The 25,996-nt window shown below is 43.5% G+C and overlaps 3 protein-coding genes across 3 annotated transcripts in view; 1 reads left to right on the top strand and 2 right to left on the bottom strand.

Annotated features, from left to right (window-relative positions):
- LOC109753605 (uncharacterized) overlaps window positions 1-9,439 on the top strand; it is a 33,112-nt gene extending 23,673 nt beyond the window's left edge. Inside the window, exon 3 of the mRNA XM_020312522.1 lies at window positions 9,266-9,439. Coding sequence (XP_020168111.1) covers window positions 9,266-9,439 — 174 coding nt within the window. The remainder of the gene's footprint in view (window positions 1-9,265) is intronic.
- Window positions 9,440-12,251: 2,812 nt separating this feature from the next.
- Window positions 12,252-14,894, bottom strand: LOC141041360 (uncharacterized). Its single transcript, XM_073507500.1, has 4 exons — window positions 14,640-14,894; window positions 14,389-14,562; window positions 14,048-14,298; window positions 12,252-12,291 (listed from the first exon to the last, which is right to left on the bottom strand). Exons 1-4 carry the CDS (start codon window positions 14,643-14,645, stop codon window positions 12,252-12,254), a joined length of 471 nt encoding a protein of 156 aa, XP_073363601.1. The 5' UTR covers window positions 14,646-14,894.
- Window positions 14,895-18,049: 3,155 nt separating this feature from the next.
- On the bottom strand, window positions 18,050-22,229 carry LOC120974263 (G-type lectin S-receptor-like serine/threonine-protein kinase B120). The gene is made up of 7 exons (XM_040400711.3): window positions 20,903-22,229; window positions 20,149-20,247; window positions 19,884-20,065; window positions 19,501-19,711; window positions 19,173-19,410; window positions 18,919-19,069; window positions 18,050-18,657 (listed from the first exon to the last, which is right to left on the bottom strand). Exons 1-7 carry the CDS (start codon window positions 22,218-22,220, stop codon window positions 18,358-18,360), a joined length of 2,499 nt encoding a protein of 832 aa, XP_040256645.3. The 5' UTR covers window positions 22,221-22,229; the 3' UTR covers window positions 18,050-18,357.
- Window positions 22,230-25,996: the final 3,767 nt, after the last annotated feature.

Genomic DNA, 25,996 nt, shown 5'->3' with positions numbered 1-25,996 from the left:
CCTCCCAACAAGCGCTATCGTTTAACGCCCCTAGCTAGGCATGATGGTTTCAATGATGCTCACATAAAAGATAAGAATTGAAACATAAAGAGAGGATCATGAAGAATATGACTAGCAAATTTAAGTCTAACCCACTTCCTATGCATAGGGATTTTGTGAGCAAACAACTTATGGGAACAATAATCAGCTAGCATAGGAAGGCAAAACAAGCATAACTTCAAAACTTTAAGCACATAGAGAGGAAACTTGATATTATTGCAATTCCTACAAGCATATATTCCTCCCTCATAATAATTTTCAGTAGCATTATGAATGAATTCAAAAATATAGCCAGCACCTAAAGCATTCTTTTCATGATCTACAAGCATAGAAATGTTATTACTCTCCACATAAGCAAAATTCTTCTCATTCGGAATAGTGGGAGTATCATAAGAAACTCGAAGACTATAAATTGTTTCCACATTAAAATATTAATATTCGGAAAAAGGGTAATCATAATCATGACAAGTTTTATAAATATAATCATCACTACTTTTTATAGCATAAGTTTCATCACAATAATCATCATAAGTAGCAACTTTGTTCTCATCATAATCAATTGAAACCTCTTCCATGATAGTGGAATCATTACTAAATAAAGTCATGACCTCTCCAAATCCACTTTCATAATTATCATAATAAGATTCAACATCCTCCAAATTAGTGGGATCATTACTTCCTAAAGTTGACACTCTTCCAAACCCACTTTCATCAATATAATCATCATAAGTAGGAGGCATGCTATCATCATTATAAATTTGCATATCAAAACTTGGAAGACTAAAAATATCATCTTCATTAAACGTAGCATCCCCAAGCTTGGGACAAACATTAATTGCAGCAAATATATTCTCAAAAACATCATCTTCATCAAACATAGCATCCCCAAGCTTGGGCCTTTTCATATCATAAGCATAATCACTCTCATCATTAATAGTATGGATAGCACCAATAGTATAGCAATTATCATCATCACAATGAGTAATAGGAGCAACATCATTTGGGAGAGATACCTTTCTACCTTTGTTTCTCCGTCTTTTCTTTTTCTTCTTCACATCATGTGTGGGTTGAATCCTCTTTTTGGAGCTCCTTATTAATGAGATTGGTTGAATAGAAGGCTCCTCCTCGTTACCTGGTTCATCATAAGAAATAATAAGAGAATATTGGGAAGTCTCTTCCCTTTCGTTAGTATTCTCTTCATCTTCTATTTGTTTTCTTTTCTTTAAATACTTGGCAATATAAGGATTTTCAATGCAATTCACCGCACAATACATATAAATTTCTTGTAGATCAATATCGAGGAATTTCTCAAGGTTATATTCTGGAATAAGCTTAGTTTGACGTTTCATTTCTTCATAACCCAAAAGCAAACTAAGTTCATTATGATGTGCAAGGGAAATCAAGTCATCACAATTTTTGGACACGATTCGATCATGAAACAATTTGCATTTGATATTTAAATGACCATGTTCATTGCAAAGTTCACAAGTATGGGTAAGATATTTTAAATTTTCAGCACTAACATCTAGCCTTTCTTGTAACCATTTAGTTTCCAAATACTTATGCCTCTTGCAAAATCTATTTTCCCTGTTTGGTATGTACTTGCAAACTCTATGCACTCCACAAAAATTGACATGCTTATAAGAGATATTTTCATCATGACTAGTGCAATCATCATTAGTACTATGGATATTCAAAGAGTTCATACTAACAACATTGCAATCATGCTCATCATTCAAAGATTTAGTGCCAAACATTTTAATGCATTCTTCTTCTAACACTTTGGCACAATTTTCCTTTCCATCATACTCATGAAAGATATTAAAAAGATGAAGCGTATGAGGCAAACTCAATTCCATTTTTTTGTAGTTTTCTTTTATAAACTAAACTAGTGATAAAATAAGAAACTAAAAGATTTGATTGCAAGATCTAAAGATATACCTTCAAGCACTCACCTCACTGGCAACGGCGCCATAAAAGAGCTTGATGTCTGCTACGCAACCTTCTTCTTGTAGACGTTGTTGGGCCTCCAAATGCAGAGGTTTGTAGGACAATAGCAAATTTCCCTCAAGTGGATGACCTAAGGTTTATCAATCCATGGGAGGCGTAGGTTGAAGCTGGTCACTCTCAAACAACCCTGCAACCAAATAACAAAGAGTCTCTTGTGTCCCCAACACAACCAATACAATGGTAAATTGTATAGGTGCACTAGTTCAGCGAAGAGATGGTGATACAAGTGCGATATGGATGGTAGATATAGGTTTTTGTAAACTGAAAATATAAAAACAGCAAGGTAGCAAGTGGTAAAAGTGAGCGTAAACGGTATTGCAATGCTAGGAAACAAGGCCTAGGGTTCATACTTTCACTAGTGCAAGTTCTCTCAACAATAATAACATAATTGGATCATATAACTATCCCTCAACATGCAACAAAGAGTCACTCCAAAGACACTAGTAGCGGAGAACAAACAAAGAGATTATGGTAGGGTACGAAACCACCTCAAAGTTATTCTTTCTGATCGATCTATTCAAGAGTCCGTAGTAAAATAACATGAAGCTATTCTTTTCGTTCGATCTATCATAGAGTTCGTACTAGAATAACACCTTAAGACACAAATCAACCAAAACCCTAATGTCACCTAGATACTCCAATGTCACCTCAAGTATCCGTGGGTATGATTATACGATATGCATCACGCAATCTCAGATTCATCTATTCAAACCAACACAAAGTACTTCAAAGAGTGCCCCAAAGTTTCTACCAAAGAGTCAAGACGAAAACGTGTGCCAACCCCTATGCATAAGTTCACGAGGTCACGGAACCCGCAAGTTGATCACCAAAACGTACATCAAGTAGATCATGTGATATCCCACTGTCACCACAGATAAGCACATGCAAGACATACATCAAGTGTTCTCAAATCCTTAAAGACTCAATCTGATAAGATCACTTAAAAGGGAAAACTCAATCCATTACAAGAGAGTAGAGGGGGAGAAACATCATAAGATCCAACTATAATAGCAAAGCTCGCGATACATCAAGATCGTGCCATATCAAGAACACGAGAGAGAGAGATATCAAAGACATAGCTACTGGTACATCCCCCCAGCCCCGAGGGTGAACTACTCCCTCCTCATCATGGAGAGCACCGGGATGATGAAGATGGCCACGGGTGAGGGTTCCCCCCTCCGGCAGGGTGCCGGAACAGGGTTCCGATTGGTTTTTGGTGGCTACAGAGGCTTGCGGCGCCGGCACTCCCGATCTATTCTGTTTCTCGGTGTTTTTGGGGTATATGGACATATATAGGCGAAAGAAGTCGGTCAGGGGAGCCATGAGGGGCCCAGGAGGGTGGGGGCGCGCCCAGGGGGCAGGCGCGCCTCCCTGCCTCGTGGCCACCTCGTTGCTTCCCTGACGTACACTCCAAGTCTCCTGGATTGCTTCCGTTCCAAAAATAACTCTCCCGAAGGTTTCATTCTGTTTGGACTCCGTTTGATATTCCTTTTCTATGAAACACTGAAACAAGGGGAAAAAACAGAAACTAGCACTGGGCTCTGGGTTAATAGGTTAGTCCCAAAAATAATATAAAAGTGTTTAATAAAGCCCATAAACATCCAAAACAGATAATATAATAGCATGGAACAATAAAAAATTATAGATACGTTGGAGACGTATCACATGTCAAATTTATTTGGTCCCAAGAAGTTCTAGTGCATGATATAGTCTCTAGGCACATGTGGGAGTAGTTGCTATCAATTTTGTTGAGTTTGGTTCACTTTTATTTGAAGTTACTAAAATTTTGAGAAATTTTTCAGAGGAAGAATTATGTTTAGGAAAATGTACCAAGGTGGTCCTTGAAGGAAGCAATGACCCAGGCTCGCAATACGTGATGCAGACGATGAACCACCGAGGGAAGCTCAAGTGCGGGCTTGTTCATGGCCGTCAGAGGACTTTATGGTTCGAGCATTAATCAAGGAGGAATTTGGCGCATATGTGCGTAACGCTGATCTTGGGAGCTTCGAGGCAGATAAGTGCCGTCAGTACCACTATCTCACTAATTCCGTTGTGAGAAGGTTTGAATTTTCATCATCACGCAATTCTCAAACTTTCCTGTTTGATCTTTATGAAAATTCTTATACTATGGACTTAGAGGATTTTATACTGCTTGCAAACTTCCACAATGGGGTAGCACTAGTGAGCCTCGCAAATCTGAGTTTAGAGATTTTCTTGCTAGTATAACTGTGGGGGAGTCTAGAGATATAACGCAAGCTACCATAGGGAGCATTCATTTTCCTGCTATACATTATTTTGCTCTCTTCGTAGGTAGGTGCATAAATGGTAAGGATGAAGCATGTCACATGTGTGTCCCTGACCTCAGTGTTCTCAGGAGTACTGTATTAGGAGATAAATATTATAATTTGGGAGCCATTGTTGCACGTAGGTTGCATATAATAGAATTAATGGAGATTTCTTTGGTGGAATTTATGCAACCCATTTAGCTAATTTTCTTGATATACCCATATGTGAGTATGATGTTGAGTTGCCTCCTGTTTATTTAGATTATGAGGCTATGGTTCGTCATCAGTTTGTTGAGAGGAACGATCAGTTCCTCCAGTACCGACTAATCTTTGACAGACGACGAACCTATCATGTCGCTCTCCCTGCTCCTACTTTCTTTGATTTTCAGGCAAAAGGGAGACATGTTATAACCAGGGAGGAGGCGAACGAGTACGAGTGGAGGACTGAGACAGCTCGCCTCCAAGCTGCAGCCCACGATGTGATAGCCACTGCATCTCAGTACGACACCAACTACAACTTTGGATATCTGCCAGGCCAGCCGTGGCAATAGACCAACTTAGGCCAAAAGCCTAAGCTTGGGGGAGTACGTATTTCGCACACTCATGCTAGTTGTCGGTGCTCAAACTTTTTCACTGTAATATCCATGCTAGTTTATTTTCTTTTTCTCGCTTTCTTCTTGTGTGTTTGATAAACCTTAACAAAAACAACAACAAAAAGATTAGTTGTAGCTTTTAGCTAGTTTATTTTCCCTGCTGTAGTAGTAATAATTAAAAAGAAAACCCAAAAATATTTCCTGTTCTTCTTTTGCTTGTTGGGAGCTTTCCCGTGTGAATAGTTTTCTTTCTTTTCTTTTCTTTGGGGGTCGAAAGGAGAAGGCCATAATGAAAATGTTATAGTGGCTCTTATATGCATTATTGTTGATTTAACCAAGAGGCCGTATTGCCTTGTCTTCTCCTGTTTATTGAATGCTCGCAGATTCCAGCTTAATCCAATGCACGTGCACTATTATTATTATCCACATCGTTCGGTCGTGCAAGTGAAAGGCAATTATGACGATATATGATGGACTGATTGAGATGAGAGAAGCTGGTATGAACTCGACCTCTCTTGTTTTTATAAATATGATTAGTTCATCATTCCTGATTCAACCTATTATGAATAAACATGTTTGCAATGACAATTAGATATTATAGTTGCTTATGCCATGCTTAATTAGCTAGGAGTTTATAATGGTTTACCTTGCATGCCAACATGCTATTAAAATGGTTGTGATGTGGTATGATGAGGTGGTATCCTCCTTTGAATGATTCGAGTGATTTGACTTGGCACATGTTCACGCATGTAGTTGAAACAAAATCAACATAGCCTCCAGGATATTTATGTTCATGGTGGATTATATCCTACTCATGCTTTCACTCAATGTTTATTAATTTTAATGCATGTTCATGACTGTTGTCGCTCTCTAGTTGGTCGCTTTCTAGTCTTTTTCTAGCCTTCACTTGTACTAAGCGGGAATACTGCTTGTGCATCCAATCCCTTAAACCCCAAAGTTATTCCATATGAGTCCACTATACCTTCCTATATGCGGTATCTACCTGCCATTCCAAGTAAATTTGTATGTGCCAAACTCTAAACCTTCAAATGAAATTCTGTTTTCCATGCTCGAATAGCTCACATATCAACTAGGGTTGTCTGTATCTTCCATGCTAGGCGGGTTATTCTCAAGAGGAGTGGACTCCGGTCCTCACTCACGAGAAAATGGCTGGTCACTGGGATGCCCAGTCCCATGCTTTATGCAAATCAAATCAAAATAATTGCAAACAAAACTCCCCCGGGACTCTTGTTAGCTGGAGGCACTCGTTGTTTTGAGCAAGCCATGGATTGATCCTTGTTGGTGGAGGGGAGTATAAACTTTACCATTCTGTTTGGGAACCGCCTATAATGTGAGTAGCATGGAAGATATCGAGATCTCTCGGTTGTTATGTTGACAATGAAAGTGTGCCGCTCAAAATATTATTTATCTCTGCTTTAAAATCGAGCTCTGGCACCTCTACAAATCCCTGCTTCCCTCTGCGAAGGGCCTATCTATTTACTTTTATGTTGAGTCATCACCCTCTTATTAAAAAGCACCAGCTGGAGAGCACCGCTGTCATTTGCATCCATTACTATTAATTTATATTGGGTATGACTATCACAGGTTTTTCACGATTCATACCATAAAAGTCAAAGATTTCCCTAGCTTTCCCGAATTATGTAGTCAAACTCATTCATAAGAATGAGAGTGGCCAACTTTTTAGCTCTAGGATTCTTTATATCGGGGAGCTCAAAAATCAATCTTTGCAAAGTAGGATGGGTGCGAATAAATTTACTTTCATGTTTTAGAACTAGTGCTGAAATAGCATCCACATAAGATCTAGTAGTTTTAAGTATAGGAGCATCATCAAGACTTCGATTCCCAACACAATTGAAAAATTCTTGGATACGTTCTTTTCCCATAACGTTCCCTTGCCCCAAGATAAAAGTTTTAGCATCCAGATTGCCTGTACGCCCAGTCTTATGAGTCAGGCCATCATCTGTTGGTGCCATACCGAAACCACTCATGATTGCAAGCAAATGATAGATCTGACGAGAAAACGGCGAACGGAAAAAGAGACGAATAAAACGGTAAATTTTTGTGAAGTGGGGGAGAGGAAAACGAGAGGCAAATGGTAAATAATGTAAATGGCAAGGAGATGAGATTTGTGATTAGGAACCTGGTTATGATGAAGATCCTCCCCAGAAATGGCGCCAGAAATTCCTTTTGATGTCGCTTGAAGCTACGTCGGTATTTCCCTAAAGAGGAAGGGATGATGCAGCACAGCGGCGGTAGGTATTTCCCTCAGATATGAAACCAAGGTTATCGAACCAGTAGGAGAACCAAGCAATCACAACGTAAACAGCCTCTGCACAAAAATAACAAATCCTCACAACCCAACGTGTTAAAGGGGTTGTCAATCCCTTTCGAGGTACGGCGCCTGAAGATAGGCAAACGGACATGAGATAATTTTCTAGTAAATTGATAGATCAAACACCAAATAAAATAAGTAAGGAAAAATCGCAGCAAGGTATATTTTTGTATTTTTGGTTTAATAGATCTGAAAATAAAAGCAAAGGAAATGTAGATCGCAAGCAAATATATGAGAAGGAAGACCCGGGGGCCGTAGGTTTCACTAGTGGCTTCTCTAGAGAAAGATAGCAAACGGTGGGTCAACAAATTACTGTTGGGCAATTGATAGAACCTCAAATAATTATGATGATATCTAGGAAATGATCAATACAAAGGCATCACGTCCAAGATTAGTAGACCGACTCCTGCCTGCATCTACTACTATTACTCCACACATCGACCGCTATCTAGCATGCATCTAGTGTATTAAGTTCATGGAAAAACGGAGTAATGCAATAAGAGCGATGACATGATGTAGACAAGATCCATTTATCTATATGGCGGTAGATATAGATCTCGTCTTTTCATCCTTAGTAGCAACGATAGATACGTGTCGGTTCCCTTTCTGTCACTGGGATCGAGCACCGTAAGATCGAACCCACTACCGGGCACCTCTTTCCATTGCCAGATAAATAGATCAAGTTGGCCAAACAAAACCCAAATATCGGAGAAGAAATACGAGGCTATAAGAGATCATGCATGTAAGAGATCAAAGAAACTCAAATAACTTTCATGGATATAAAAAGATATGACTGATCATAAACTCAAAGTTCATCAGATCCCAACAAACACACCGCAAAAAGAGTTATATCATACGGATCTCCAAGATACCATTGTATTGAGAATTCAGCGAGAGAGAGAAAGCCATCTAGCTACTAACTACGGACCCGAATGTCTACAAGGAATTACTCACGCATCATCGGAGAGGCACCAATGGAGGTGGTGAACCCCATCCGAGATGGTGTCTAGATTGGATCTGGTGGTTCTAGACTCTGCGGTGGCTGGATGAATATTTCGTCGACTCTCCAGGGGTTTCTGGAATATTGGGGTATATATAGAGCAAAGAGGCGGTCCGAGGGGCACCCGAGGTGGGCACAACCCACCAGGGCGTGCCTGGGCCTCCTGGCGCGCCCTGGGGGGTTGTCCCCTCCTCGGGACTCCCCCCAGGTGCTACCAGGGCGCAACTTCTTCCTTCTGGTCCATAAAAAATATCCGTAAAGTTTCGTGGCATTTGGACTCGTTTGATAAGGATTTTCTGCGATGTAAAAAACATGAAAAAACAGCAACTGGCACTTGGCACTATGTCAATAGGTTAGTACCAAAAAATGATATAAAATGACTATAAAATAATTATAAAACATCCAAGATTGATACTAAAACAACATGGAATATTCAAAAATTATAGATACGTTGGAGACGTATCATTGACGGCGGCAGCGGCGGCCCGAGGACGAGCCAGCCTCGCGGCCGTGCTTCCCCTTGCGGCCGGTGTTCCAGAAGCCCATGGCTGCATAGCGGCCAGCCGGCGAGATCGAGGACATGGAGAGGGAGATCTAGGGTTTGGGGAGTGTCAGGTTTCGAGGCAGCACGAGCTGGAGTGGGGAGTGTGGACTGCGACCGGTCCACGGCTTCCCATTTAAGAAGGACGGTGACCATTTGCCTGGCGGATGATAGGTGGGGCCGACCGCGCGTGCGCATTTAGTTCGGGCGGTGGGAGGTAGGTGGCCGCCTACCACGCGGCCCCGAAGCGGATGAGCGACGCGTCTGTTTGCTGTCCGCCGTGACCCAAACCCTGCGCATGTTTGCACTCGAAATGGATCGGCCCGAACACAAAACGGACTAGATGGGTCCAGGTCGTCGCGCGCTGGGCCGTCTGGTTTGTCCGTTTTGCCCCAAACGAACAGGGCCGGACGGGATGGGGTCGCGCGCTGGAGTTGGCCTTAGATTGCAGATGGCCTAATTTATGAGGCAGCTGATGGTTGTAACTACTTTCCTCATTTCTATGGTCCTGGTCGGAGCTTTGCACCCCTTCAACTAAGTGTTGTTGTCAAGGCAGACAAAATAGTGCTGGCAAACAATGATTTTACATCCAATATACTTAATGGAGCAGCCATCTAATTCTGAAGTGTAAATGTAAGGTCTCACTCTTGGCCCTTGTTTGCCTTGCCAAATTTATCAAAGACAAGTTGTCCACGTGCTTATGCTAGTAATGGAAATAACACAAATTTATTGTCAACCCTAGAGGGCCATGAAAATGGTAGTGTCGGGGGGATGACCCCCCGGTAGGCACCGGTGCTCAAAGCATTTTTTCAAACATCGGGGCGGCTGGCGCCTCTCAATACGGCTCCCAGCACAGGCAGGCTCGGCACTGTGGTCCCACGACGCCAACCACTCCATGACGGGGGAGGTGACAAGCAACAGTGTCATGCAGCTAGCGGGCCCGGGCAGCCAGTGGGCCCCATTGCCGGCTCCAGATGCTGACACCAGGGCCCCGCTCCTATGTAGTTCTACACTTGTACCCCGGGGGGCGGCCTATAAGACCCCCCCGGGATCCCTCCATACATAGGGTTTGGCCTTCTCCCGGTGGAGCCTCAGTAGAACACGCACACACCCATTCATATGCACGAGAGGCAAGATGGAGAGCTAGATCCTTCTTCCTCCTCCAGCAAACAGCTCCAGGAGCACCGTTGTAACCCTTGTGCCTATCATACCATTTTTGGCAAGATTAGGGGTGTTACCTCCCCCGGAGGGCCCCGAACCTGGGTACTTCTTGAGTCTTGCTCTCGCGCGTGCCAATCTCGCCTCCGGAACCTGCCGGCGTCCTCATGCTCCCCCCCCACACACACACTTTTAGACATCTCATGGCATCTGTCGTGATGCCACCACGACAGGTAGTTATGCAAGGAGACAGTGCGCATAGGCGGAGTAGAGGCCTAGATGCACGATCAAACAATGCAGGACGCAGACCAAATAAGAAATTAAATGTCTAACCAGTGTTTTTACATTGTGTCTCTATTGCCATCTTAATTAGGTGTATTCTCAATCACTAGGACACATGTACACTTGTCGTTTGCTGCTCTTGGATTTGATGCCAGAGCTGCTGCAAATACAAAACCCCTCAAAAAACGTCAAATTTAAGTTTTAGTTTGGAGAACCAGATACATTGATCTCTCTCATATTAAGAAGGTTTGAGACCTTATCCAGGACGTCACATCCAACAATTACAAGCATCTGAGAGATGAATGGGAGGTCCTTCAACATCTTTAAGCAGCCTGCTCCTCTTAAATGGAACGATTCCAAGCTGGTTGCCTCCGGTCCAAGCTGTCGTGGGAGAGCTCTTAACTTGAGGCATCCTTTGAGTAATGACAGCATCTGGATCCTTGGGGTCAGGGCTTCCTCTTTCCCTTCCACAGATGTTGATGTTGCGGCATCTTCTTCAACAATGGATCATTCCTCCTGGTTAGGCATATCCTGTATCCTCAACATTTTGAGCTTGGGGAAAGTAAGAACTGCATCCTTCGACATGGGATTAGCACCAGCACCCCGCAGTCCACAAACTCGGTCCTAGTCTTGGTAAGCCCTGTTACTCTATCAATTTCCAGATATCTCAAGTTGGGCAGCTGACCAATTGGTGGAAGATGCCCACATGAACTGCAGTCTATGAGTTTCAAGTATACAAATGAAGACACGTGGGTGTTGCCAAGCCATGTATCCGGCCAAAGAATCCATTCATAACTACATATTCCAGGTTGTGTGGAGAGATTAACTACTGAAAGATCTTTCCAATATTGTCAGCATCTTCTGAATGTGATTCATATGTCAGATTATTTTTTGCCTGTTAACAATGAGTCTATAGTAGAAGTAGCTGCTCTTTCCAATTTGGTAATCACAAGCTGCCTTAGCTGTGAGAGACTAAGAGATCTTCCAGCCCTTCCAACTTCCACCCGTCTTGTGTTTTTCCATTGTCACTTCCACCACTAAGAGGAAAATCCTTCTAATCCATTGAGGAATTCTAATCTGCATATTCCTTCTGGAACCTGATTTATTGGTATACACTATACAGTCTGAACTAGGTGCCTTAAATTGCACAATCGAGTGAGCGCCAAAGGAGGGCTGTTCAGAGCTCTGCACCTTTGTAGGTTTATTATCTGAAGATTTATGAGGGAACTGATGGACTCTAAAAGGTAAGGTATGTTTGCATCATTAAGATCAAGTAGTCATAGGTGGATCAAACTTCTAATGCAATCTATAATGCTTTGAATAGATGAACTAGTCAGATCTAAAACACCAATGCATGGAAGTCTATTAAGAATTGTATTCTCAACACTTGATCCCTTATAATAGGAAAAAGGCGATGTAATCATCTCTTTGTTCATATTGGGAGTGCTATATAATCCTTGTTAGTGACAACTGAAACACATCTTAGTTTGGACAAAGTTTTATCCCCCGATGGTCTCCACAAAATCTTTCTTCTCCAGACATATGTTGACCAAGCTACCTTAGATGATCATGCATTTTGCACCAACTATGGTCAGCAAGTAAATGGTCACATTGTAGGAGATTCCTATATATGAACTCAGAGTAATATTCTTCAGTTGTATTTTCTTGAAGTTGTTCATCATGCTCCTCCATAAAAGCTTCAGCAACCCAAAGCCTGATTACATCATCATGACATATGTGCCAATCTTCTGGATATGAGGCTAAATAGAGGAAACATTGCTTCTAATGCCATGGTAGATCATCATAACTCGATTACAAAGCACCTCTGAGCTCAGTTGGAAGATTGCCCATAGACCAAGCACTTCTGTTAAAAACCTTTCTCCATTCCTTCTCAGATTTCCATTTAGTTACAAGACACTAGTAGTAACCTTGATTGTGAGAGGTAGTCCACCACATCTATCTCTCGAAGGTTTTCAATTTTCTTTCCTTATCAATGTTCACAGTCTTCCAAAGCAGCTCCCATCATGTATCTGCTGGCAACTCAATTGCATCAATCACTACAGGAATCAGCTACTTTGCCGTCTGCCACGGCAGACGGCAAAGGCAAGGATAGCGGACGGCAAAGGCCTTTGCTGTCTACCGCGGACGGCAAAAGGCTCCGGCAAAGTAGGCATCGGTAAAGAGCTTCTTTGCCGTCTGCTTTTTGAAGCGGACGGCAAAGGGGCCTTTGCCATCAGCGGCAGACGGCAAAGAAAGCCGACGGCAATAAATTCGATGTTAGTCCATTAGGTGGCTAACGGCAGTCTTTGCCGTCCGTGGCTGACGGAAAAGAGCATCAAGCCTTTGCCGTCTGCCACTGTAGGCAAACTGACCAAATGGGTCAGCTGCTAGGAAGCACAGGTGGTTGCCACGTGGCTGGTTTGCCGTCCGCCGTGGACGGCAAAGAGCCCGTTGCCGTCGGTGGTAGACGGCAAAGAGCCTGCATTGCCTCTTTTTTTCTGTTTTTTCTTATACCCAACCATTTTCACAGCAAATAGATGATACATATATATTTTTCACATGGCAAGTTCACAGCAAACATATGAGATATCCAACACATATAATTTCATCATACATGCATAGTTCCATCAACCATACATAGCAAGTTCCACATGCATGCATCCAACCATACATATTACAATAGTGTCATCCTACCATACATGCATAGTTCATCGATACAAAAGAAACATAGTTCATCCAAACAAGCACTCCATCTATGCTAGCTTCCGTGAAGCGAATGAATTCTGCAAAATGGGAAATAAGAAAGTTAGAAGAAGAAGGTTAGAAGAACAAGAAGAAGAAGAAGAAGAAGAAGAAAATGAAGAAGAAGAAGAATATATGACATTTATGAGCTAATTTAGGTGAAATTGATTGTTTGTGAGCTAACTTAGGTGAAATGGATCATTTATGAGCTAACCTAGGTGAAATGGATCGCTTATGAGCTAACTTAGCTAAAATGCATCATTTTAGAGCTAACCTAGGTAAGATGGATCATTTTGGAGCTAACCTAGGTAAAATGGGTCATTTTAGAGCTAACTTGGGTAAAATGGATCATTTTGGAGCTAACCTAGGTAAAATGGGTGATTTTAGAGCTAACTTGGGTAAAATGGATCGTTTATGAGCTAACTAAGGTAAAATGGATCATTTTAGAACTAACTTAGGTAAAATGGATCGTTTATGAGCTAACTAAGCTAATTATGCCATTTTGACATAAGTAAGCTAAGTACATGTCATTATTGAGCAATCCTAGTTAACTAAGCATATTAGAGCTAACTTTGGTCATTTTGGAGGAAACAAAGCTAAGTATAGATCGTTTTAGAGCTAACTTAGGTAAAAATGGATGTTTTGGCTAATCTGCAGAAGAAACTTACCACAAGGAGCTCGTACATGGACCTTGCCTGCATGTCATTCCGTGCCCTCTCCTCCTCCAACATCATTGTCGTCCTCTCCTCCAACTCCCGCTGCCTCTCCGCCGCCTCCGCCAGAAGTTTCTCCGTTCTATCTCTCTCACTCTGTATAGCAGCCTGCAACACCACTCCTCGTTACCATTTGTAATCATTGATGGAAGCACAGACAATGTAATGGAGAAAGATAAATGAGTACGTATAACTAACCTTGATGGCGAGTTGGACTGGCCGTTCACAAGGCCTTATCTCAGGAGCGGAGCTCGACTGGCGCGCCTTGATCTCCGGGAGAGTGCTAGGACAATAGATAAGTCCATCTCCAATGGCTATGGAGCCATGGGACCTCCCGCCACCAGATATCATCACCAGCTCTGGATCAATGGGACCCTGGCTCGGGTTAAAGTCCTCCCCTTTCCTCGCCTTCCCCTCATCTCTATATTTCACGAGCTTGTCGTGGGAGGAGATGTTGGTGAAGTTGTTTGCATCATCGAGGTCAGACGGAGAGAATGCCTTGACTTTCTTGAAAGAGGCAGTGTGGGCCATGGCATACAGGTCGTACACCTCTGGCACCTTATCCGCCTTATTGTAGCGTGCCTGAAAGAGAGAAACAAAGTAAATTAGTAATTAAAGGGCTCAAGCTAGCATGATGAATGAATTTCATGAATCATGAAGCAAACCACATACCCAGTTCCGCCCGAACTGATATAAGTTGGAGCTACCTTGATGGTGTGGCACACCTTCCATTTGGGCACGTTTGTCCTTGGCCGCGTTGTGGACGGCTAGCCATTCTTTTGAGCACCACTCATTGACCAACACCTCCCAACAATCCATCCGATCCGCACACCATCTCGGAGGTGCCTAAGTTAGCAAATAGAAACTTGAGCGCTATGGCTATGAATTACTAAATGAAGGAAGTACAAGGCCTTAAGAATTACCTTCATGTACTGCTCCTTACTCAGGAACTTATCGCGGCACGCCGGCTTGGGCTTCTTGATACCACGCAAGGCGTAGTAGTCTCGAACAGCCTGCACCCGAGCCTCGTGCCGTAAGTTCTGTAGTAGGCGCTTGCAGACGTTCTCGATAACATTTGCCGCCTCCTCCTCGTATCCCTCCTCACACCTGTAGAATGTCTGCAATCAAATGAGACAATATTGATTAGTACAATTAATAACTAGCTAGTTGAAGATTTTTAAATGTGTAAAGGAGAAATTACCCAGAACTTTCTGATCACCACATCTGCCCTCGTGTCGCACAAGACACTGTCGATAATCTCACCCGGCGGGGCCGGGGCAGCCAAGTAGTGCTCCCATCTCAATCCAAGCTCTGGAAGCCGACCCTCACCAGGCAACGTGACAAACCCCGGGAAGTTTTGCCGGCAAAGCACTCCAAGGATGGAGTTGGGCCGGCGGACACTATGATGGTGGTCCCAACCCCTACAGCATGACAAGGCCAGCGCATTAGATATTTGAAGAAACATGAATGCAGAAGGTACAAAAGGATTAAATGCACTTACCTCTCCCCATCAAGGAAAATCAACCACCTCTGCTCGCGGGTCGCCGGCACGGACGGGAGCCGTATACAACCACGCTGGTAGACGGTGCCCCCTCCTCCTCAATATCAGTCGGCTCCCCGCCATCATCAGCATGGCCACTCGGCCCCTCAGGCTCATCCGGCCAGGTACCCCATCCAGACGTGTGCTCCTCCGGGGTCTCGTGGGCCGAAGGCTTATCGACCCAAGGCTCGTGGGCTGAAGGCCCGTCGACCCGAGGCTCGTGGGCCGAAGGCTCGTGGACCGGAGTCCGTGTAGCCTCCTCCTCGGACGAGTCCACCCTAGCAGTCACGTGCTCGGGTGAAACAGCTGGGGGTGGCGGCGAGGAAGGCGCCCTAGCAGTCACCCTACCTCCTCTCCCGCGACCACGTGCTCCAACTCCTCTCTTCTTCCCTCCCTTACCTCGTCCCCTGCTGGGCACCGATGTCGACGAAGAAGGGCCCAGCGGTGTCGCCATACTGTCCAGCAACGCTCGGCGGAGAGGTGTGTGTGGAATGGAAGACCTCCCACCACGCGCCGACGAAGAAGGGGCCTCAGAGCGCTCCCGACCAGCGCCCACCATCTTTCAACACCTGCCATAACAAAGAGTAAACGAAATTAGTACAACATAAAAAAATACCGACATGAATAATAATATGTATATCACTTATGTATCATCATCAAGTACAACATAAAAAAATTGAATACCTGACACTACTAATAATCTCGATCACTATCATCAATAAATGCATAATCATCATCATCACTATAATCAATGACGGGCTCATAGGGTTCAGTGGCATCAAATATATGACCTAACTCATAATTCACAAATATATGACCTCGTCGGCCTCTGGTGTCGTGGGTGTCGTGTCGGGGTCGGGGTGCCGTGTCAGGGGTCGGGGTGTCGTGCCGGGGTGTCGGGGTGGCGTGTCGGGGTCGGGTTGTGGGTCGGGGTGTGGTGTCAGGCTGTCGGGGTGTCGGGGTCGGGGTGTCAGGGTGTCGGGGTCAGGGTGTCGGGGTGTCAGGGTATATTTTTCTTCTTCTTCTTCTTCTTTCCTATTTTTTCCTTTTCTTCTTCTTCTTCTTCTCTTCTTCTTCTTTTCTTCTTCTTCTTCTTCTTCTTCTTCTTCCTCTTCTCCTTTTTCCTCTTCTTCTTCTTCTTTTCTTCTCCTTCTTCTTCTCCTCCTCTTCCTCCCTCCTCCTCTTCCTCTTCCTCTTCTTTCTTCCTCTTCTTCTTCTTCTTCTTCATCTTCTTCTTCTTCTTTCTTCTTCTTCTTTTCTTTCTTCTTCTCCCTCCACCTCTTCCTCCCTCCTCCTCCTCCTTCTACTCTTCTTATTCTTCTAAACTAAAACTAAAACTAATTTAAAATAAACTAAACTAAAAATAAAACTAAAACTAAACTGAAACTAAAACTAAAGTAAAACTATAATTAAAACAGAAACTAAATTAACAAAAAGTAACTAAAAGAAACTAAACTAAAAGAAACTAAACTAAAAAAAGGGGGCAGATCACTCACCTGCGCAGGGGATCGCCGGTGGAGGGGGAGGCGGCGGCCCGGTGGAGGGGGAGGCCGCGGCGGGTGGGGGCGGCAGCGGCCCGGTGGAGGGGAGTCCGCGGCGGGTGGGGGCAGCGGCGGCCTGGTGGAGGGGGAGGCCGCGGCGGGTGGGAGCGGCGGCGGCCCGATGGAGGGGGAGGCCACGGCGGGACGGGGCGGGGACGGCCACGCAGGGGAGGGGAGGGGGCGGTTGGCCGGCGTGGAAGGGGCGCCGCAGGGGAGGGTGCGCGGCGACGGGGCGAGGGGGCGGCGGCGGGCGGTGGGGCGACGGGGCAAGGGGGGCGGCGGGTGGTCGGGGCGACGGGGCGATAGGCGGTGGGTGGGCGGGTGGCGGCGGCGGGTGGTGGGGGTGGCTGGTGGCGGCGGGTGGCGGTGGTCGTCGGGGTGGGGAGGACAGAAACAGAGAGAGAGAGAGAGAGAGAGAGAGAGAGAGAGAGAGAGAGAGAGAGAGAGAGAGAGAGGGAGAGAGGGAGGGGCGGGGTGGGGGGACGGCCGTTAGTTAGGTTATCTCTTTGTCGTCCGCCCCCCTTTGCCGTCCGCTTTTTTGCTCTTTGTCGTCTGCTAGCAGACGGCAAAAGGGGGGGGGGCGTTAGGTTTTTTTCTAAGCAGCTCGTTAGTGGGGCCCACCTCTCTCTTTGCCGTCCGCCAGCTGACGGCAAAGATTCTTTGCCGTCCGCCAGCAGACGGCAAAGAATTGGCTGATGGCAAAGACATTCTTTGCCATCAGCCAGTTCTTTGCCGTCCTTTTTTGCAAGCTGACGGCAAAGACCTTCTTTGCCGTCCGCCAGCAGACGGCAAAGAATAGGCAGACGGCAAATAAGCAAATTCCAGTAGTGAATGTTCAACTCGATGCACATCTTCCACCCCAATTGCATGCAAAACTGTATCATGTCGATTGGTTACTAGAATCACTCCCATTGCAACAGCATGTAAGGGAGTTCTCAGCAAATAGTCCACACCGCATTGCTCAAGAGAGAGAGATATCAGAGATTCAGAGTACCCCTAAGAAAAACAAACCCATGCTTGGTTGTTGAAGGCTCCTTTGACTTTTGGTTGTTATATATCGTGTCATCTAACACTAATGTGGCAACAATATTTGTGTGAACTGTGAATGATGAAGTGCATTCTGAATTTTAGCGCATAGTACTTTTTTGACAAATCGAAGGGCGTGATAGTCACAGGAATTGATGATGATTAAAATGTTTTGTAATATAACTCTTTTATATCAGTAAAAGTTACGTGGTTGGACATCGAGGACCATGATAGGTGGAGCCGGGCAGGCCTCCTCCTGACCTGAATGGTTACTCCACTCTGTTATTCACAACTCTTCTAGTACAATGGACTCGCAAATATTGCAGCCACCTAAGCAACACTTCAGTTCGAATCGAGAGAATAAATCATAAAGCATACAACTATGTACACCAGGGACCCAGCCAAAACAAATGCTTAATTGGCTCACCTCTGCCAAACCATTGGGTCAAATCAAATAAAGATAGTTCTAATGCTTTAAAGCGAGCTCCACCCCTGATGTACACTAAAATTCATGCACATCAAGTTGTGCAAAAACTAACGACCCTTGAGCGTTGTCATACTCATTTCATTTGCTGAACTCATTCCCTCCCTGGCTTCTTCACCTTCATAATTACCTAGAGCAAAGTATACAGGATGCTTTGGAGGTGCAAGCACAGCACTTTCATTCTCTAACATAAACATAACTGAGGACATTAGTGGTCTATCATTTGGATGGTCTTGGACACACAAGAGTCCCACATGAATGCACCGTACAACCTCATGAAGTGGGCAGCTCGCAGCAATGGAGGAGTCCACCAGTTCGGTAGCTTTTCCATCTTCCCATAATCTCCAGGCCTGACCAATAGCAGGAAGTCATGATCAAGTTAATAAATATATTGTTTGGGTGAGAGATTAATTAGAAAATTCCCATATTCACTACCGGGATTGAGGTGATTTCCGAGTGCATCCTGTCGTGCACTCGGCAAAGACCCTCCTAAACCGAGTGTTGCTGAAAAGCACTCGGCAGAAAATGGACACTTGGCAAAGACTTGCCTTTGCCAAGTGTCGGCTAGAAAACGCTCGGCAAAGAGCCAATGGTCAATACGCAATACTTACATAAGATATAAGGCTACAAAATTCCATGTTGAGCTGAGGTGAGCTAATCTTCATGCCACTAACAATCTCCAAGAGAAGAACCCCAAAGCTATAAGTGTCTGATTTCACAGAAAATGCACCTCCCATTGCATATTCAGGGGACATATAACCACTATTTAAAACATTCAACAAGTTAGCAAGGAATGTACAAAACAAACTATACTAAACCATATAAACTAGAGCGCTAAGAGTTTATTAGCACACCAATTACTTACTATGTTCCGACGACTCGGGTTGTGTTAGCATGATTCTGGTTTGCACCAAAGATTCTTGCCATACCAAAATCTGAAATTTTAGGAGTCATTTCTATATCCAACAAAATGTTGCTTGCTTTGAGATCTCTGTGAATTACTGTTAATCTTGAATCTTGATGGAGATAGAGAAGGCCTCTTGCTATTCCTTTAATTATTTTGAACCGTGTCAACCAATCGAGCACATGTTTTCGTGCATGATCTTTCATGATCAATATGGAAGGAAACAGATCATCATGAGTATCATTTTTGTTAATGTAAAAAAGTATGTAATCAACAAACTAGCACATACCAAAAAGAAAGGCATCCAAACTTTTATTAGCTAAGTACTCGTAGATCAATAACTTCTCGTCTTCATGAATGCAGCAGCCGAGAAGTCTGACTAGGTTCTTGTGCTGCAGTTTTGCAATGAGAACTACTTCATTTTTGAACTCCACTATACCTTGTCCAGAACTCTTACTAAGCCTTTTGACAGCAACTTCATTTCCACCTTCCAGTGTGCCCTACATGAGCAAACTTTTTCAACCGAGCAAAAAATTGAAACAAACTTTTCCAAACACTATGTGTAATATTTTAACATGAAGAAATATGTTTTCCAATTGAGCCCGAGATACTTTTCAACTCTAAAATTATTTCCTTTGTACCTCGAATGACAAGGCTAGTACATCATGTTACCTTGTAAACTTTGCCAAAACCTCCACGTCCAAGCAAGCTGGAATCCGCGAAAAAATTTGTTGCTGAAAGTATGTCTTCATAGCTAAAACATGGAAATTCCGTATTATTGCCTTCTAGTGAGTTGGATGTGCTAATGTATCCTAGCATCAGTTTCTTCTGGTTTTTCTTCTTTCCCCATTTGCCTGTTGAGTAGGACATCCACCCTTTTTCTTAACTCTTGCACTAATATAATATGTCGAAAACAAGAGGATATTTTTTACTCTACCTCTATATTTGTACATCCAGACGAAGACTATGCATGCCAATAGTAGCAGACATGATATAATGGGGAGTACAATCTTTACTGGACTGGTTTTCTTGTCGACTGCAGAAATGCGTCCAATCAGGATTCAGAATTAACTTCCATAAGTATCATGACGGATTATTGAAGCTAATTAGGCACCTAGACTATCGTTATTTCTTAACCTGAACTACCAGGGCAGGTGGTAAATCAATGATTTGGTCATCTTAAAAAAAGGTAGTTGATCTTGCAAATATGCATTGGCCATTATTGTCAATTCAAGAAAAAAAAATAGTAACTAGCTATGGCCTTCTGGGAAAGTTTTTTCTTTTGCGGGTGAAAATTCTCCTTCTGGGAACTAAGACATGGAGTCTGGAAAGAATTGTAGTTGAATTTGAAAGTGAAGGCCAGAAGTAATTGAACAACCTAGCAATTGTAAAATGATGTTAAAAGGAATGCCGTGTATATTTAAACAAGAGGACCTTGCTTTTATGTACTCCTTCCAGTTCTAAACAACGTGGTGTTTTGGATATGGAACTTCTAAAACTTTAACTACTGATACTGCTTGATATATTTAGATTGGATATCTTGAAAATGGTACGCTTAGATTTTTTTTGGAAATTATTTTTGTAGTACTACATTTTTTGGGTCAAATATGTATTGATATATATACTAGCAATAGAGTATTAAAAACACTACTGACTAGGTAAAAAAAGATAGGGCATGGAATACCGAATACCAGGAGAGTCGGCAAGTCGGAGGTACAGGTTCTCGCTACCGGTTGCCTTCTGAGCATCAATAAGCTCCCCTGACCAAACTAAGCACCTTGATGGGTCTGCCATAGCACCTCCGCTACTCAAGTCCGCATAAGCATACGCTGTACACGAGCAATTGTTGATGCACTCAGCTGCACAGTCATCCAAGTTTCTGTTCCTTATATGCAAGAACATGTTAGGAACCTTCATTCCAGGAAAAGACGTGAAATGACTTTGCTTGTGGCATTTCAGCGCTTCTTTTCTCTGACATCCCTTAAAAGAGTTACTACTGTCCACAGGCTCAAACCCATCAAAGCACTGACATGTTGGAATGGCCTCGGTGAAGTCACAATAGCCAAACGGGCCACAAGACGCGTAGAGATCGCAAGCACTATTGGGGTGCTCATTGATGACTATCCACGACGCAGAGCGATTGTCCCAACCTAGATTCTTCAACTTGCCAGTGTAGTCAAGCATCATGCGCCTGAACGGTGAGTTGTCGGAGACGGTGAACGTGTAACTGAACTCGTCTCCAGAGGTGACAATTGTTTGATACGAGATGGAGCTAGTGTTGTTTAGTGTGCCACCGGACACCGACACACCGTCCAACACAATGATACGACAATATAACCTAGCCTTGTTCCAAGTTACCAACTGAAGGTCTGGGGATCTTGTGTCGCCGCTGCATGAGAAGTTCCCAGAAGATGGGTCATCTGGGCCCTCCCAAGCAACAAGACGTGCGACAATTTGTGCCTTGTAGCTCACCAAAAATCTCATGGTTGGAAGTATTGTGTCGGTCGGATGATCAAAACTCTGCCATATGTCCATGTTGTTCGACGAACGGAGAACAAAGTTCCCCGAGTTGTTTAGTACTGCATAAGCTCCTGCCGCCACAGTGGTGATATTGCTGGCTACCATCCAAATATCACGGCCTTCAGAGTCAGATAATACCATGCGAGAATTATTAGTTACCGTGAGCATCATGGACGAAGGGTTGGTGATTGGGCTGTCTCGGTTGGCGATCCACACGATGGTCCGTGGCCCGGGGAGGCTGTGGTACCATATGCCAAGGTAAAAACTCATGTTGGAGCTTGTCGGGGAGAAGAAGCCGAGAGCAAAGTCCCCGCTCTCGGAGATGAGAGTGTCGCGGTCGGTGAGCGGCTTTGCTTGTGTGAGCTGGTCATCGGGTTTGCAGAATGAACTCAAGAATAGGAGGAAGAAGATGGGGATGTAGTGGATGGCCATTAGGCCGAAAGATGGCAAAGTGGAATTAATGGAACTAGTTGATAAGGATAAAAACATCAAGGTCGACATACACCATATATAGCACAGGATCGGAGGGCAGAACAGACTCAAAAGTCTTCGGTATAGATGAATACATCAAGGTTGACAATTGACATAGACCATATATAGCACATATGGCCAGATGACCGGCAGGCTGGAGACTCAAAAGTCCAACGATTGTGCTGCACGCTCAAAGAAAATTCGTCACCACGGGGCCAGATTGGAGTCTACGCTCCACACTGAGTGGATGACAGGGGAAACGTAACGGCATGTGGGTTTCCTTGCTGCAGTACTAATTACGGCCGTATCAGCTGAATATCTCCAGAGGTGTGGACGCGTACGCAGAGACTCGGCCACAAAAAAGAGCCAGCTACGAGTAAAGCGGACTTTTGGTGCACGGGTGCATTGGAGCATGTTTATTTGAACTCCTAAAAAATGATACTTAGAAGATTTGATTTTTTTTATTTTTTTTACATAAATACGCATGCATGTGATCTAAGTACTTGGTGAAATTTCGTTCAATAATATGTTGTATTATACACTGCACAAAAAAGACAAAGTTTCGGCCCCAAAATCAACAAAAAACAAGCCCATTTTTTGCATGTATTTGTCTTTTTTGTATCTCTCACATGCAAGCACGTATATTGATGAAAATTTTGCCCGATAAACTACATTGCTATACATGCGTGTACAAAAAACTTTGAATATATTCAGCCTGTAAAAATCCATTTTTTGAACTTAAAGAAAGGTCAATGTTTTTTTTCAGAAACAGGCACAAGAAGCGCCGATTTCAAATTAATAAAGCCAGCAACAGCCATGATACCGACATAGAGTTATTGGAGACCACGCATCAACAAGATGGAAAGCTAAAGCAAAGGTAAAACGCGCAGATACAAGGCGCAACTCATAGAAGAGTGCTAGAACGGCAAACTAGACGGACTGATCTGGCTCAAGCGTTCCTGTGGTAGGCATGAAGCTGCGCTTGATCTTGAGAAGAATGTTTGACATCACATCATTGTCTTTCCTCTTCCCTAGAGGCCACCACTGCTGTAAAAATAGAAACGGTTTGAAAATATAGTCAGCAGGGTGGGATGTGACAATTCCCTCAATAGCCTGTTTGTTCCAAGTAGTCCAAAGCGTCGTAGCTAAGGCAGCAGAACATTCTCCAAGCTAAACCGCGTTCTTGACCGTGCTCAAATGACAATACTTGGCTGATAAGTCATGAGCTTGACCCACACTGGTACAGCGACGTGTGTGTTATTTCTGGGTTGTACAGTATATAGGTTTATGAGAGAGGCCACAGAGAGCTCGACATGGGCATCTCGAAGGATTTGAAGATTATCAAAGTGGCAAAGTCCGGATTCGGGACTAATCGACAGAGACGGCAATGTAAACTGCTCTGAAATTTTCAGGGACCGTGACTAGTACTGATGATTTGACGAGATCAGGCCAACATGTCTCATAGACTTGAACGCTGCTACTGTGCTACACGTACGTACGCCTAAAGAAAAATCGTTACTACTGTAGTACCTAACAATTCAGACTGGAGTAGAATGACAGCTTGAGAGGGTGACCGGGAAACCTCGTGATCACGCGCTCATCACTTTGACATCATCAGAGCCGGTGGAAGGTGGTTGCGTACGCAGCCATGCGGATTTTTCCAAGCAACCGGTAGAAGCTTTTCCTATTCATTAAGAGGGAGTACAATTTACCGGTTAATAAGGTAACACAAGCTTGGGTAGTTAAGGGATAGCCGAGCGAAAACCCGTACAACACGGTCCACTATCAGGTTTGGAGCGGTGCCGAATGATGTCTGCACATCGGCAAGGAGCACTACAACGATCGAATCCATGCAGCTAGAAAGAGAGGCTAGAACCAAAATGGAAACCTTTCGAGCTCTGTAGAAGATGTGAGGCTGTGTAATCATGTTTGTGATTGTTGTCCTGTTTTCCCTTATTTCTTTGAATGTATTTAGTTCTTGATTAAGGTGGATGACAATATGGAACATGTCATCTTTACTATTTCATCACAGGAAATATTCTCATTACATCCTTGAATATCCTTGGTCTCACCTACCTTGATCATAGCCATCCAAAAATCCTATTCTAATTTGTTGGAATATTAAACCCTAGCCTTGGCTTTACCAAGGAACCCTCATCTCCTTATTTACCGGTTAATAAGGTAACGCAGGCTTGGTTAGTTAAGGGATAACCGAGCAAAAACCCGTACAACACGGTCCACTATCAGGTTTGGAGTGGTGCCGAATGATGTCTGCACATCGGCAAGGAGCACTACAACAATCGAATCCATGCATCTAGAAAGAGAGGCTAGAACCAAAATGGAAACCTTTAGAGATCCGTAGAAGACAAGAAGTTGTGTAATCAGGTTTGTGATTGTTGTCCTGTTTTCCTTTCATATATTTTTCTTTGAATTTTATTTTGTTCTTGGTTAAGGTGGATGACAATATGGAACATGGCATCTCTTTACCTTTTCACGAGAGGAACTATTCTCATTCCATCCTTGAATATCCTTGGTCTCACCTACCTTGATCATAGCCATCCAAAAAATCCTATTCTAATTTATTGGAGTATTAATTCCCTAGCCTTGGCTTTACAAAGGAACCCTCATCTACTTTGCTTGCAAGATTATACAAAAAATCGCAGTAGTTCTTCAGTGCATATAAAATCTAGATTTGCAAACAAAAAGCTATCTCCAATGCAATATTTTCTTATTAAAAGTAATTACCTTTCCTGCCCATTTCAGCTGAGAAAATCCTGAAAAATTGTGGAGATATTTCTACTACCATACTCGGCCTTTAGTAAAAATATCGGGTTAAGTTGTATAGTGGATCATCCTTGTCTACTCACTCCACCGTATTTTAGCTCCACATGTTTTTGGATGCTCCCCTTAAATTCTTCTCTTGTTGTTGGTCACTAAACCCACCTACTTAATTCAAAAATTTATACCAACAAGCATTAAAGAGGTTGACACTTCTCCTTTGGTGAAAAGCCACTCCTTTCACCATTTGGCAATTATCCCGTTTTGCCACGTTACAAAGAACCTACCCTATCTGTTGCTATGAAAAAGGCCACAAAATTCAGAGAGATTACTCTATCTATACCTTGATAAAATCAACCAAAATATTAGTTCCATGGTACATTTTTTTTGGCATAAACCACCAATGCCACCTTTTGCGCAAAATGCCAAATATAAATCAACCAATATTTTTTACCATCAAACTTTGTCACCTTTCTCACCTTCCCTGTCAACCTAGTTCTCTAGAACATGGGATTGAATGGAGTAGTAGAAATGTCAACACCACCTATCAAAAACCTCTACCATCAATTTGCATTTTAATTGCTAGCGTTGAACTTGTGATATGCTTTTGTATTCTAACCCTTTTGCCATCCTAAGCATATTCAGTGGCACACGCTTCCCAAAAAATGGGTCCATGTTCATTGCAAAAACAGTTTTGCTAAATCACATCTAGATGAGAATTACTTATGCCACATCTAACTGCTCAATGCACGATGTAAAATGCCAAGATTGTTGTCGCTCTCTTTGTTGTGTGGCTTCGTTGTCGATCCCCTGCACGACCATTGTCATGGGAACCTGCTGGGATGTGTTGGATTATTAGTTCCCCTATCGTGGGCTTTAGCTGGGTTGTGGGTTGCCTTTTCTATGTTTGTAGCGTGTGTTATTTTTCTTTGTGGATAGGAAGTGAAAAGAGGATCAATTGTGAAATATGAAGGGACTCACCCCTTCCACACATCCACTCGTATGATTTGCTTTTT

Source organism: Aegilops tauschii, chromosome 2, assembly GCF_002575655.3.
Source record: "Aegilops tauschii subsp. strangulata cultivar AL8/78 chromosome 2, Aet v6.0, whole genome shotgun sequence".
Lineage (NCBI taxonomy): Eukaryota > Viridiplantae > Streptophyta > Magnoliopsida > Poales > Poaceae > Aegilops > Aegilops tauschii.
Note: the sequence above shows the minus strand (reverse complement) of the source record. Positions and strands in the feature narration are given on the sequence as shown.

Coding starts and splice junctions, on each gene's coding strand:
- LOC141041360 (XM_073507500.1), bottom strand. Junction 14,299..14,388: donor ATCAGTTCGGGCGGAACTGG/GTATGTGGTTTG, acceptor TCTCTCTTTCAG/GCACGCTACAATAAGGCGGA. Junction 12,292..14,047: donor ATGATATCTGGTGGCGGGAG/GTCCCATGGCTC, acceptor AGTTGCCAGCAG/ATACATGATGGGAGCTGCTT.
- LOC120974263 (XM_040400711.3), bottom strand. CDS start 22,220: ATGTTTTTATCCTTATCAACTAGTTCCATTAATTCCACTTTGCCATCT. Junction 20,248..20,902: donor CCGACTTGCCGACTCTCCTG/GTATTCGGTATT, acceptor GCATTTCTGCAG/TCGACAAGAAAACCAGTCCA. Junction 20,066..20,148: donor CTGGATGTACAAATATAGAG/GTAGAGTAAAAA, acceptor CCTACTCAACAG/GCAAATGGGGAAAGAAGAAA.